Source organism: Phallusia mammillata, chromosome 3 (genome assembly GCF_965637545.1).
Source record: "Phallusia mammillata chromosome 3, kaPhaMamm4.hap1.1, whole genome shotgun sequence".
NCBI classification, from domain to species: Eukaryota; Metazoa; Chordata; class Ascidiacea; order Phlebobranchia; family Ascidiidae; genus Phallusia; species Phallusia mammillata.
The window spans coordinates 31,498,754-31,513,518 of NC_137254.1; the positions used below are offsets into that span (position 1 = coordinate 31,498,754).

The window sequence follows — 14,765 nt, forward strand, 5'->3', positions numbered from 1 at the left end:
TCGTGTAAAATAATAAATGCAAACTTATGCAATTGTGTGTAGAACAGATGCTTCTTAATACTAAGTGAGAAGGTTTAAAATAAAACGTGTCTGTTTGTGCAAATTGCAAACTAATGTTTAAGCCAGAAAACTGTCACACGCACAGTTTTGAAACTTATCCATCATTGTGTGTTTGTAAGTAGTAAAAATTCTACCTGAAATATTTGAAAATGCTTCAAATGCCTTGAACTTAGCTTGACTTCTATCGGTTTTGGGCTTTCAGCAGACATGTTGTAGAAATAATTTGATTGCAATTTGTTTGGTTAGTTTTGCTAAATACTGATGATCAGTGCTTAAAAGAGATAAGGATCCTGCATTCGCAATACATTGCAACCAGAAGAATGCCTAAATGTCCGTTGCCGTGCTGTCTTCATGATTCAACGAATCATGATGAAAGAGACAATGAATCCCTTCTCTCATCGCACCATGTCGACCATTGCAAGGATTATGAGGTTATAAGCTCAATTTATTTGTAATAAATTGCATTTGTCAGAATATTATATATTTGATTTGTAGCTGTTTGGATACCTTCTGTTTTTTGTAACATAACATATATAAAGCCAACATAGATTGTGTATGTTTTGATTTTCTCAATTTATTGGTAATGAATTACATTTGTCTGATCTTCGTGTAGTTTCAAATCAATAATAATTGACTTTTTAGTTGTTTGGGCAAATTAGGCTGTAAGTAATGTTTTAATGCCAATATAGTGTCGGCATGTTTTCCGTCAATCTATTTAATGAATAAATACCAAGTGATAACACATTTGATCAATATTGTGTTCACTTATTTTCTTTTACAGAGTTTGGATTATGACAAATGTTATAATCGGCCATACAGGGAATTAGTACAACAAATTTCACAGCAGGTAATATGTATTTTTTGTGTAAAAAGATGAAACAACAGTGCCATCTAAATAGGCAAAAAAATATTTCTGTTATGTATATGAAAGATTACTCTGACACTGATTGTCTGCCACTCTTCATTGAGTATTTTGCATGTTTGATAAGTGAAGGCAGATCCCTGTCACACAGGCTGATTCCTGTAGTGTTATGACATTACACTTATGAAGAAACAGGTGTGTAATTTTTGCTTATATTGTTTTAGAATCGAGGCATTCGTTATGATGTTAAGAAAGAAATATTAAGCTGGTTTTCAATCTTTATTATTGGAATCCTAACTGCACTGGTAAGTTGGTTAAGGTTTGAATAAAACTATTGCTTTGATTCAAATCAAGTAGTGATGGGACGGGTACCCGGTACCCGGTACTCGGTATCGAACGATTTCAGTGGTATCAATACTCGTTATCGAATATTTTGTCTCAGTTTTCGATACCAACGTGCGATTACCGAAGGTCGATTTACACCATAACAATACAGTCAACTTTATGCCAATATTTGCTTCAGACAGCACAAAATTTGAAAAAAAGTTCCGCCAGGTTACGTATATCTTTTTCGCTATCACGTGGAGATTACATTTTTCGGCATGTGCGTGTGCACACCTGTACCACGACCATGGCAGATAAATTGGCCAGTGATATACAACTAAGTACAACACTACACTTAAGTACTCGGTATCGAAGGTATATACATGTGGTACTTGGTATCGGTACTCGCTTTAATACCTGGTATCGCCCCATCACTAAAATCAAGTGGTTTCTATAGAATAAACTTCATCACAGTTGACTAGATTATGTTTGTACAGCATATGTTCTTTTGTTGCAAATTTCACAATAGCTTTCTTAATAATGTTTGTTTTTCCAGGTGGCATTTTTCATTGACAGTATCATCAAGTTGTTGACCCACCTGAAATTATCAACAGTCAACAATTGTAAGTTTGTAGCTTCGAATTTTGTTCGGGTATATTCATGAATATATTTCTTTATTTCAGTTATGGTTGACTGCCCACACTGGTCATGTGTTCCGCAAGCATTATTTGTCCTTCTCGCTTTCAACCTTTTGTTTGTCGGAATTGCAGCATTTCTCGTCGTATACGGTGAAGTTAGTTACAGTTTTCTATTTATATGTAGCTTATTACCCTGGGGAAGATGGCTCTGTGGGCCTTATAAAAAGTCATCTAGATAAAAGGTGTCAAGGCCAAAAACAAAATTTTTAGTAGGCCCAGGGCCGCACTATCGAAAAATTTGTTACAGTGTAACATGACAACAAAAACAATCTATGTGGGCCCCATTAAAGTCCCGTATATTAGTGTTTTTCAAACTTGCATCCTCCTGTGCACTCTTCAGAACTCATGCAGTGGCTTATTGAACTGGTTTACTCTTGAAATATAAAGTTGAGCTAACAACTTCAAATGTACAGTGGCCTTTTTCAATAAAACACAAAAATGTATTGTAATGATACATATGCAATTATACACACACTTTGTAACAAATCACACCTGTATTTTATGAGTACATCTATGGCTGTCATAATGCATTGGGATACTTGGTTGAGGTCGGTAGCTTGTTATAAAACAGAGTGAATTTTAAGAAAAGCTAGAAAATGGTTTTTATAATTTTATTATTATAGCCGCTAGCTGCAGGTTCTGGCATCTCTGAAATCAAGTGTTACCTAAACGGAGTAAAAGTGAGAAATGTTACAAGATTCCGGACCCTGGTTTGCAAAGCAGTTGGTGTGCTCTTCAGTGTCTCCGGTGGTATGTTGTTTAAAACTATGTTTGTGAATTTTAATTGCCAAATCGCAAATTTACCTGCCATCAACCACAACAGCACATGTTTTTTTAAATGTTCCAGTTTATTTGTTTTGTTGCAGACTGCTTGAAGCCTTGTTTGTTGGCATGGCAACCACTCTTGTCGCCTACTTAAGCCCTCTCTTTATCGGAGATTGCAAGAAAATGGTTCCTGAATATTTTGTTTGCCAATATATCACCATGGCAACCTGTAACTCCTTTCCATTCAGACATCGACATGAATGCCTCGACTGCTGACGAGGTGCAGAGATTTCTATGTCCCAACAACTCGTACAACGATTTGGCAATGTTGTTCTACAATCCACAGGAAACTGCCATCAAGCAATTGTTTCATCATTCCGGTGAGTTTCTGCTGTTTGCATGGTAACACACCTAAAAATCCCTGGTAAGTGTTCAACTTGTTTCGAACGATGGGATTGAGGCATTTGCCTGTTGTTAACAGCACAGGAGAGGTAAAGAGCTATTGTTGTCAAATATTCAAGTAGTTTATGTGTACGGCTAAACAAGTTTACTTTAACTGATTAAATTAAACTTAACCTTGTAACTGGGCCGAAAAACTTTGTGAAACTCAAGTATACTCCCCTCTTGCCAGAGTGCCCAGAAATCTTATGTAGTGGTCCATTACCTGCAAACTTTGTTTTTGTCTAATCTACTAATTGAGTTTAATGTTCACTGGGACAACAGCTTTGTATGGCGGTGTAGTTGCAACCAGTGGTGGGATTAAAATTGTTTGTCAGCCGGTTTTATCACAAAAGTCATATTTTTCAGTCGGTTACAAAAAGTCCATTGGCAGCAACCAGTAATGCTAACCGGTTCGCTGATCTCATTAAATTTCGTGAGACGGTTCCATAGAACCAGTGCGAACCAGCTGAATCCCACCACTGGTTTGCAATTTGTTTGGTGATTGTGCCCTCCACTATTTGGACTTTATTATGGGGCTATTTGCAGTTGTTGAATTGTTTCGCTATGTGTTTTTTGACTTATTAAAACAAACCCAACTTTTTTCCAGGTTCTTGGCATAATAACACGCCACAATTTGACACATCATTACATTGAAGAGATCAGTAAGAAGATGAATCATGCACGAAACACTGTCATATCTTGAAACAACTTTTGTAGTATCCAGGTTGTGCAGTTAAAAAATTTCTGATTCTGCCTTATTATTAACATGCATTGGTTCCCAACCAGGGGGAATTCTGTAATTTGTAGGGGGGAATTTGTGTCACAATAATAATCTCTTACTGGTTGCTATGTGTTATTGGTTGTCTTACATATATGAGCAACTATTTGTAGGGGGAATTAGATTTAAATATCGACTAAAAGGGTGCACAGGACAAAAAAGGTTGGGAACCATTGTTAAAGTAACAAAATTGTTATGCTGCTTAACAAGAATTTACAGCTGTTTAAAAAATTGGCAGTTTGAAAATTATTATGATTCTCACTTGATAATGTTTAAAATACAACTCTGACTTTGGAAAGTACATGTCACAATCGTAATAGTAACATATTTTGCATGAGCTTAAGGTTGTGCACTTTTGAACAGGTTAAATTTACAAAATGAAGCCAACTAACATTGATTTTTGTACACTACTATCTCATTTACAAGTCAGATTTTTTAACAGTTGTATTTTTAGCTGTAATTTTTTATACCACTGCAACAGTTTTAATGTGTTTCTTGATTTCCAACTTGCTATTGTGTTTTGTATTGTACCTCGTTTCTGCTGGTTTAAGTTATTATGGGTCCCCTTCCCTGAAGGGGACACATATTGTTTTTGTCCGTATTTTTTTTTCTTTTTTTTTTTTTCTTTTTTCTGTCTAACGCTGGTTTGTGAGACGCATTTGGTCAAGAAAGAGTGCTTCAAATTTATTCAAATTTCGACATATGTTAGATATTAATCCAAACTTGGTCCACCTGAAGTTTGACCCCAAATTACCCAGCGGTTCACCCACAGGCCCCCGAAACGTAAAATTTTTAACGCTGGTTTGTAGCGCTCGTTTAGTGAAGAAAGCGTGCTTCAAATTTATTGAAAATTGGACATATGTTAGATATTAATCCAAACTTGGTCCACCAGAAGTTTGACCCCAAATTACCCAGCGGTTCACCCACAGGCCCCCGAAACGTAAAATTTTTAACGCTAGTTTGTAACGCTCGTTTAGTAAAGAAAGAGTGCTTCAAATTTATTGAAATTTGGACATATGTTAGATATAAATCTGCACTTGGTCCACCTGAAGTTTGACCCCGAATGACCCAGCGACACACCCACAGGCCCCCGAAACGTAAATGTGTCTAACGCTCATTTGGTCAAGAAAGACATGGTAGGCAGAAGTCCCAAGAGAGTACGTTTACGAATAATAGGGCAGAGCGGGAGGGCTCAGCTTGACGTTGGACAGACGTTTTACGAGACGTCGTTTCAGCAATGCTATGTCGTTTTATTAAGTTATCACTCACATTTTCAGTTTTGGCAAAGGTTTCACACATATGACGCGATTTAAACCTAATAAGCGTGCTTCGGTTTCGTATATGTCAAGCAAAACTTTGTTAAACAAACTAAATATGAAAAAATAAACTTGACTTTTTTGCAAGATAAAAGTTTTTTTTAAATGCTCAGTGTCAGGTTGGCCGCTGCATGACCACGGGTTACTTAAGGTCAATTAGTAGGTATTACTAACACAGTTCAGAACTTTCTTTCGTCATAACGTAGCGTTTTTTTTTTTTGAATCAAATACTCAAGGCATGTATATATTAGGTCAAACGGTGTTGTTGAACACCAAGGACGGCGTGCTATTGAAAACGGTGTCAAAAGGTCAAACAGTCGTTTGGTGTGTACACCCTAAAGGTTACTACAGGTCAATGGTACTCGTTTGCGAAACAAAGTTAAATGAAAAACTCGTTTTGCGAAACAAAGTTAAATGAAAAGTTATGTATACACTTGCAGCAAATCGCTTTTTAATTGTCTGTAACACAACTGTTACAGCTTTCTAGAAAAAAATTGTGTTTAAAACCCGACCTTGGACGACAATATCTGGGTCAAAGCAAGAGATTAAATTGAAAGTATTTGTTTCGTTCTTTTTTATTGTTTTTGTAATTATACGACAATAAAAGTGCAAAAAAATACAAACAAAATTTTTTTATTGTTGGGTTAATGCTTTCTAAAAATTTGTTCTTAAGAATTAAAAAATCACCGCAACATTTGTTTACTGTAAATCCGCAAAAACACGCATGTGGGGACCCATTAGTTTTTGTTTACAAAAACAACCATATGTGTAGATCAAATGATATGTATAGTAAATTGGTAAATATCGTATAGAATATATAAAATGGAAGTATATCAGAAAGCCACCATTCTAGTTCTAAATGTTGCCATGCCGTGTTTGTTGGGACCAATCATTTAAATTTTTTTGATTTTAGTTGCTGAAATTCAAACTGTGCCAAAGTGCAATAAACCACAATGCTTGTTTATAGGACATGTTGTGTCAAGGAAAAGTATGTTTTATGTAAAGAGAAAGGATTTTAGCTGACAAAAGTAGCAACCAATGACGTAACCAGGGCTAATAAACATGTTATTTGTGAATGTTGTATTAAAACATGGTGGCAAAGGTTTTGCTATATGGTAGGTTGAAAGACCTAATAAGGAATACTTGTGTTACGTTAAACAGGCAGTATGAATTGGGAAAGTAAAAGATAACATGTTGCTTCATTTTTTCACACATTTTCACAGGCATTTTTTCACAGGCATTCAGTGTTATTTACCCTGATGAAGACGACCTGTATAGGATGTCGAAACGTCGGAATAAAAATACATTTGCCAGAAGAGCTCTTTAGACTTGAAATAGCAAAAGGTTGCTTATAAAAGAGTTGGAAACAGTTTATATGGCAGAAATAAATAGTGTGCTTGGTTTTCATTCATGCAACCCTATTGTGTCCAGGAACTGTGACCAGTCTGGGCTCTCTTTTTCTGCCTGTTGTGGTAAAACACCTCTCGTGCAAAGGTCCGTATCAATGGTGCCGATTAGGGCAAATTGAAGTCACATGCTTGCAAGGCAGGTTTTTCTTCCTCACTCTGGGTCTCCTGGACTGGCAGACAGCACTTGGCATGTTCAAGGTTGGCTTCTCAGCTGACATTGGCCTCTCCTGATAAGATAGGCAAGATTTGCGAATGTAAACAAACGTTGGTGGGATTCAGCCGGTTCGCACCAGTTCTATAGAACCGTCTCACAAAATTTTATGAGATCAGCGAACTGGTTAGCATTACTGGTTACATGCAATGGACTTTTTGTAATAGAACCGGCTGAAAAATATGACTTTTGTGATAGAACTGGCTGACAAAAAAATTGAATCCCACCACTAAACACCATATTTATACTGACATTAGAGAATAGTCCAATGCAAAATAAATTCAACTCATAGCAGTAACTGCTGGCCACTGTATACACTGCAAAGACACAATGGATGATATACTTCTGGTATCCACAGCAGTTTTGCCTTATCCCTGTGTCACTGGATGGGCTTGCATAACATCTCGTAGGCCTCCAACACAAACCACAAGCCTCTGTGATGTAAGTTTTGTTGTAAATATGTTTTACATTTTTGCTTTTTTATTGTATTGAGAGAAAATAAGTTAGACAAGTTTTTACTCACACCTTTATTACCATGAATTTGAAAGTTATTACAAAGTAGAAAATAATCAAATTTGTGCTTTGTCAACAAAAACCCTGAATCTGACACTTACAAGGTTTTGGATGCGATCTAGTTCTGCCTGTATGACAGCCCTCTCATCCTCATTTACATTTCGTCTTGTTCCACCCGCCTCAATAAATGCATCTCCCATTCCTAACCTGCCAACCTTTGGTAAAATACTTGCCACCACTCTGGCACCATCAGTGTCCAAAGAGTTGTTGTGGAAGTTGACATTATCGACCTGCGGGAAACGTAGGTGTACAAAATCCATCTGTTAATATTTTTGATTGCTCTAAGAATGTTAACATCTACTGTATTTGAATGTTAATTGGTCTAAATTTAGTTTGGGTAAAAATCAGCCACTGAACCAATTTGAAAAAAAAAACTGTATAATAAGTATATTTTGCAACATCCAAACATCATTACTTTTACCCATAAATGAACAAATACAACACATTCATCCAACATGCTATACATAAACAATATTACTGGTTCTCTGCTACACACATTAGCTATCAACTTCATACTAAACCAATCCTAAAACACTATTGTACATATCCTACTGTCAAATTACTATAACACCTGCATCACTAACCACTGAGTCCATTTCAACAATTCCTGAACAGATGAGTTCGAATTTGTGCGTTGTAAGGTTGCAGTATCGCAGATCCATGTATTCAATCCTTTTTGTTACATGTCGAAGGACGAATGCAAAAGCATGTGCTTCACTTGCAGTAAAGGGTGTTTGTTCCAAAATCACCTTGCTCGGAAAACGTTTTGCAATCGCTCGTGTTACTTCTTCATTGTCACATTCACGCACGTCCAAAAGCAGATCAATGAATAACTGCCGCTCTTTAATAAAATAACAATTTATAGTTGCATAAAGTCAGTGTTAAAGCAAATTAGTTTTTGTTTTTTTAGTTTGGGCGGCCTTAACATGCTGCAGTGCCACATAGAGGTATTGGGTTATTATGGTTCTTGCCATTTCAAAGAAGTATAAAGCAACAAAAAGACAAAGTATGATGGCAATGAAGTTTCTAGTTGCGCTGCTAAACCATCTATTCATCTTCTTAAACACAAAAATGAGAACCACAAGTATCTTCAATTGCTACTGACAAGTATTTAGGTACCAATAGCTTTGCTAATACTGTACATACATGATGTTCTAGTTAATAGAAACTTAAACTTGCGAAGCATATTTCTAAAAGACAGACTACAGTTTGAAAATATGTTTGTAGTGGTAGGTTTGACCAAATTCGGGCAGAACAAATAATATACAAACTTTTCTTTCTTTCTTGTTCATCTGCGGTGCTCAGAGCAATGCCTGTCTCGGCAAATGTCTTGAGGAATTTCTTCAAAAAACAGATTCTTTTTTCCCGATCATCTGAGGAACAAATCATGCTGTATGTTGGCCTCATAAATTTAACAAACCCTTCTGTTCTTACCACAGACATTGCTGATTCCGATGCACTGCAATGGTCTACTGAGTCTCCTTTTTAACGATGGGCGAAGGGTCAGCCTCACAGCTTTACTATCTGGAAATAAACAAAATTGTTCGATGGTATTATTTAATTGCAACTGAACACCAGGTCCAAAGATGCATCTTTAGTTAAGGTTCAGTCAAGTGTTGGTTAGCCACAATTCTATATTGTTAAAGAGTCACTTTTAATTGGCATTTATTGGATATATTATGTGGTAATTGGTTAAGTGTTTAAGAATTAAGAGGTGTAAGAATTGTACTTAAAGGGGTTTGGTATAAAACTACAACAGCTTTGTTTGAAGTAAAGTAAAAAAAAATATTGCGGGTGCATCCATGCTTTTGCATTTTATATCCTGATGATAATTTTGTGACTCTTTGCACATATGATTATTACGATGATATATGTTGTTGATCTGCTGCAAAGAGACTAACAGTAGTTACCTGCATTAAAGGCACTGTTGATGAGCAAAGCAGCAGCGAAGCGTCGAACCATCGTCCAGTGAAACTCAAACAAGTCGTCCTTTACGAAATGTTTGAATGTGGTGAGATCCATCTTTTCACTCACTGCATACTTCGATGAGAAGAACTCTTGGAGGGTTTGATGGTTGAAGTAAAGCTTGTGTTCCCCATCGAACATGGGGGTGTTAAGGAATCCGGCTGGAAGAACGATGGTGATGTCCTGTACATCCTTGATTTCAAGCTCAACTTCCCTGAGATTATTTTCAGTGATGAGGACCGTTCCTCTTCTGGTGGCTCGGTAAGCAATTTCCTCAACTTTGGGCATTAACTCTTCGACCGGAATCAAAGTCCGGCCCACTGATCTCTGCACCCCCCTCAATACTAGGTGCAGCACTGACGTAATACTGGTGACGTCATTGCCTCCTTCGCAACACGCTGCGGATATGTAGACGAGCATGGCTGGGTTGGCGCACATGAATGGGAGTTGAGGTGCTCTACGTTGAAGACGTTGCCATTGATCTGCTCCCGAATCCCCCACTAGATGGATGAATAGCTCCTCTGCATCACCAGGAGAAAATCCGTTGAGCATGACGACACGATCTGGCTGAAGGTTCACCGGAAGTCCGAGCATCGCATGCGGACGTGACGTCAACAACAGTTGCATCCTGGGGAGGATTCCCGCGTTGAAGAGATTGCCCATTATGACGTCAATAGTGGCTTTGTTATGCGGGTTGATGTTGAGTGGATTGTCTAAATTTTGCCAGCTGGCCTGGTCGTAACCGTCCAATATCAACCTACATTCTTCCTGGTGCCTTTCAATCCAATCGAAAAACTCCTTAGTGGCTCTGTCGTCACAATTGTATCGCTTACTCAACAATATCTCAGCGATAGTGACGTCATAATTGTAATCCATGTTCATGAAGTTGGCGTGGAGGATAATCTTGTCTGTTGCGTCACAAAGCCTTCTGCTGATTGTGGATTTTCCCGCTCCAGCTTCACCCAGTACCCCTACAACACGAGGGACTCTCCCCTCGCGCTCGCTAAACAACTCATGAGGCAGTAGGGGGCCGAGACTGGCAAGGGTGGGGCGAGAACGTGGGTTGTACTCCTCGTTTTGGGGCTGAGCTTCACCGGTGTAGAAGAGGATTTGGTTCATTACCGGATTTTTTTCGGGCACATCGTTCCTGTTCACTCCCGGCACGCGGATCTGGAGTCTCTCCTCTCTGTTGTTCCGGAGAAGATTCAACAGATCTTCGCGAACTTTGTCATCGTTGCGTGGAGCTGCATAGAAATCGCATGAATGCGAAACCGATTTTTAAACAGTCTTAAGTTTATGCGGGAAATGCCAAGGTTTTAATCAACAAATCTTCCCAAATTGTTACTTAAAACAGGATTTCAAACTTTCTTGCTGTGCGACCCCATTTTAGAAAAGAAATTTCTATGACACACCTTGATGGATATAGCGTATACACGTGAATGATGTTTAAACAATAAATTTACGCACGTATATACCATTTATTGTGACAATGACATATTGACGCATAATGTTCGCGACCCAAAAGCTATATTTCTTTGGGTCGCGACCCACAGTTTGAAAAGCCCCGGCTTAAAGAAAATAAAAGCATTATTTTATTGATATAAAAGAATTCTTATTTTGTGGTAAATTGTGGCTACAATGAAAAAGTTTTTCCTGTTGCCGTTAGCAACGTGACGTACCTGGTGGGGGCGCCACCGGGTGGATGTGGATTTGGTCACCAACTGTGGAAATAAAAGTTGAAATCACAAACATTAACTGTCTTGTGACAATCAACTGGTTGTATAAACTGGTTCAACTTACAGACTACATTGTCGGCATGCATTGCGTGGTTTTCGTTCCTGTTCATTCTCTGCTAGTTCGGATCAGATGCCTGCACTGCTCGGGATGCGCATTACGTCACAATGCCAGTTTACGACATTTTGCTAATTATGATATCTTGTGTAAATAATTCAAATTGTTTTCACGTCACAATTACTCATCAATGACGTCATAACTTGACATGTGTTACGTTGGCCTTCGACATTCCCTAATAAAAAGGCCTTTCCTTGAGGACTTGAAACTATCTGATAGGATTTCTTTTCCTCTTTCCTGATACAAGCGGTTGACTTCTTGACCCCCATTGACTGGCCCCACCAATGACTCCCCTCGCCCAAGTCGTGTTTTACTCACAATGCGCTCACTCTCATTGCTTGTGAGCCACAGCATCATAACGCTTCATAATACGGTGTAGCTGCGGCGCGTTTAGTCATGATCCACCAATTGTGCCCTCCATTGTTTTGCGCTATACATAACCTAACGTTTCAACGCTGCTATTTTTCGTCTTGGTGATTGTTTTAGTTTGTGACGCTATATTTTCTTTCACCAAGCGAAACAAACACGCTTTTATTCATTCTTTACATTTCCGCTATGTGTAACCTGCCTTAAAAAGCTTCCGAAACCAAAGATTACATCGGTTTTACTCGTAAACTCGTTTATGACTTCCGCAAATACCTTTTATGGCGCATAAGCTGTACAAACCCTAAAATATTGTTTTTATTTATATGTTTGTGAAAAAAAAAACAGTTTTGAAGAAAACATAATTTAATTTGTTGCATTTAAATTGGTCGGTTGCTAAAAATTTTTGAACTTTAGTTTCACACAAAATTTTCTGAACAGTTCCAGCCGAAACCGAAGCACCACCACAAACGCATATTCGGCAGAAAACAACATCACAGTTTTGCGCTTATTGACACCTCAACTCCATCTAAATAATTAACACAAAATAGAGCAAAAAAAACATTTTTAATTTAAAAAACTGAGAAACCGTTTCCTACTGATCTAAGCGCATTAAAACTGATTGATAAACCAACAAACTACTTTTCTTTACTCAGTAAAAGGAGAGTGTCACGTGATGTAATGAATAACACGGCGGTGTTTGTCTGGTGGAGAGGGCGCAACAACTGACAGTTGGTTTGAGAGACAATGGTGCTGTGTACGTGATGTGGCTGCCTCATGTAAAGAGAAAACGACCATGTGAATTCCGCTTTGCTAAGCTTAACGACTAAGTCCTCATTTTAATAGCTCTGTCACAATATATTGCCCCATCCTTAAAGTTCCCCTTATGATTCACAGCCTGCTGCAAAGGCCTGCTTTGTCAAGTAAACCTTATATTGCAGCTAAATATAAGTTGGGGCAAAACTAGTGTCTCTACTTTCACGTCATACTTACTGATCAACCTATTAATGCAAACTGATAACAATTAGCTCGTTCCATTTTCAGCGCGAACTCCACCCTAAACCTTAAGCTTACGAAACGAATTGAGTATCTAAAAATGTTGCGGCAATTCTTCTATAATATCATATTCGTGCGCACAGAGTTACCTACTTGATGACGTAATGGAAATATGACGTCATAAGGTTAGGTCAGACTTGTCAAGGATCATTTCAGCTAAGAACACTATACACGGATCTGTTCAAAAGTTCAATGGGAAAATAGCGGCCCAAATAGACTTAAAAAGCGACATACTTTTTATTTATTAATCAAACTTTTCGACAAATGCTAATGCCAGTTGCTTAATCGCGTATTTAGGCTTTGTAAGCATAAGCCAGACCTATTAAAGCAGTGGTTCTTAACCTTTTTATAACGGCCGAACCCCTACGATATTCTTCAGCCTTTGGTAGAACCCAAAGTTACATCCTAGGTTTTTAACCTATTTTGCTTGGTGGGTCATAATTATTTTTTGTTCAAACATAGTGTTACTGTTTTTCATTTTGTTAAATTCTGACTAGTACAAGCAACTTTTTTTCCACAATGAAGCATGGTATTTTTAGCATCTGTGCACAAACATGAAAATACTGAAGGAACAAATTTTGCTGCCAACAGTATTTCGTAGTTTTTCCGTTTAAGAACAACTCCCACAATGCTCTTTGTTACGTAAAAAAGAAAATAAAATCTAGTACAGGGATGCACAACCTTTTTGCTAGGACGACCGCATCGCAGATTCTTATTTCACCGACGGCCCCCAATTACCTGCTGATTTTTGTTTTAAAATACTTGGTTCATATCATATATATACCATCTAATAACGCCCAAAAAGCCAAGATTAATTTCCAGCTTGGTGAACAGATTGAGCTGCACATAGCGTGGAGATCAGTAAAATGTTTATGAAGTCATAATCTATGTTGTGAAGCTTGCGGTACCTGTTTTGTTCTGATTGTTTGCACACAATAGGCGTACAAAAAGTCGGAAGCATATGGTTATTACGCTGGTCATCTTTTTAGTACCACAAAAACGGTTTAGAGCAGTTTAAAAATCAAACTTTGACGAAAACGAGTAGTTGTATTGCACTTCAAAAAAACCTTCGTCGAACCCCTGATTCGGCGTTGCCGAACCCCTGGGGTTCGATCGAACACCGGTTAAGAACCACTGTATTAAAGATTAATTCAGCTTCACTACATAAACCATGTTGGCGCACTTAATGAAAGCAAATCGTACAATAAACTGTTTTTTGCGTGGTCGCTACAATGCTACGTAAAAAGGGAACCAAACTCTCACTTTCTGAGCGGAAGTACTTCGGTTGTGACATCACAGTGGGCAGGCTTCGTTTAAATTACCCCATACTTGCAGCCGTAGAGCGTATCCTTTTGTCTGGTAAGAAAACCAATACGTTTTGTGTGTTTGTACAGAATTACAAGGATTTTATTCTCCGTAGTATGTGTATTTTCTATATTAAGTGTGTGTATTTCTTCCAATAGTATGTGTATTTCTGGAAATCAAAATTTCGGGACCAAAACGGGCCCCTTGAAAGCGATTTGCTTTCGGGCTTATACTTTTGGGTTCGGGCTCGAATTTTAAAATGTTTGATAACCGTTTGCTTGCTTTTCCAGTTTGGCAACAATGACCACTGTTATCTCATTTAACTCAATCTTTGATCATTGTCACGACACAAGGCCTAGGTTATTTTTCCACTTTCTAATTTTAGGGGTTACTTGGAATCGCATTGGTGCATTGCATTACTGCAAGATATTGGCTCCGACTGAAAATGACAAAAAGGCGATTGCCACAAAAATATAAAACCGGCTTAAGACTTGATTGTTAAAAGAAGTTGCTCAAATTTCCACAAACAAGTCAATATTAAAAAAAACGTTTTGATTTTACAGAATTCTGTGTCTCAATGTTTAGATATACTCGCGTGAGATATACTGGTTTTGTTGGACTATCGTTGTATGCGTATATTGTAATGGCACAAGAGGTTTCTCCTTACTAAGGTAAATATTTGCTTGTTAACAGGAACAGCTACTATTTTGTATTCACTTTTTTATATTCCCATTTCCCATTTCTACAATTTTAACTTCTTTGTGTTAATTCACTTAATCAACAAATCT

At 37.8% G+C, this 14,765-nt stretch overlaps 1 protein-coding gene across 3 annotated transcripts; it reads left to right on the plus strand.

The window, feature by feature from the left end:
• The first annotated feature begins 266 nt into the window (after window positions 1-266).
• Window positions 267-4,615, plus strand: LOC145218588 (H(+)/Cl(-) exchange transporter 6-like). Of its 3 annotated transcripts, none has more exons than XM_080085996.1 (8): window positions 267-491; window positions 842-907; window positions 1,147-1,227; window positions 1,803-1,869; window positions 1,930-2,039; window positions 2,568-2,694; window positions 2,958-3,089; window positions 3,758-4,615. In XM_080085996.1, exons 1-8 carry the CDS (start codon window positions 381-383, stop codon window positions 3,802-3,804), a joined length of 741 nt encoding a protein of 246 aa, XP_079942122.1. In that variant the 5' UTR covers window positions 267-380; the 3' UTR covers window positions 3,805-4,615. The 3 variants fall into 3 exon arrangements, with proteins under 3 accessions (XP_079942122.1, XP_079942124.1, XP_079942123.1); XM_080085998.1 differs by lacking the exon at window positions 3,758-4,615 and adding an exon at window positions 2,811-2,895 and having other exon boundaries at window positions 2,958-3,023; XM_080085997.1 differs by lacking the exon at window positions 3,758-4,615 and having other exon boundaries at window positions 2,811-3,025.
• The last annotated feature ends 10,150 nt before the right edge of the window (window positions 4,616-14,765 follow it).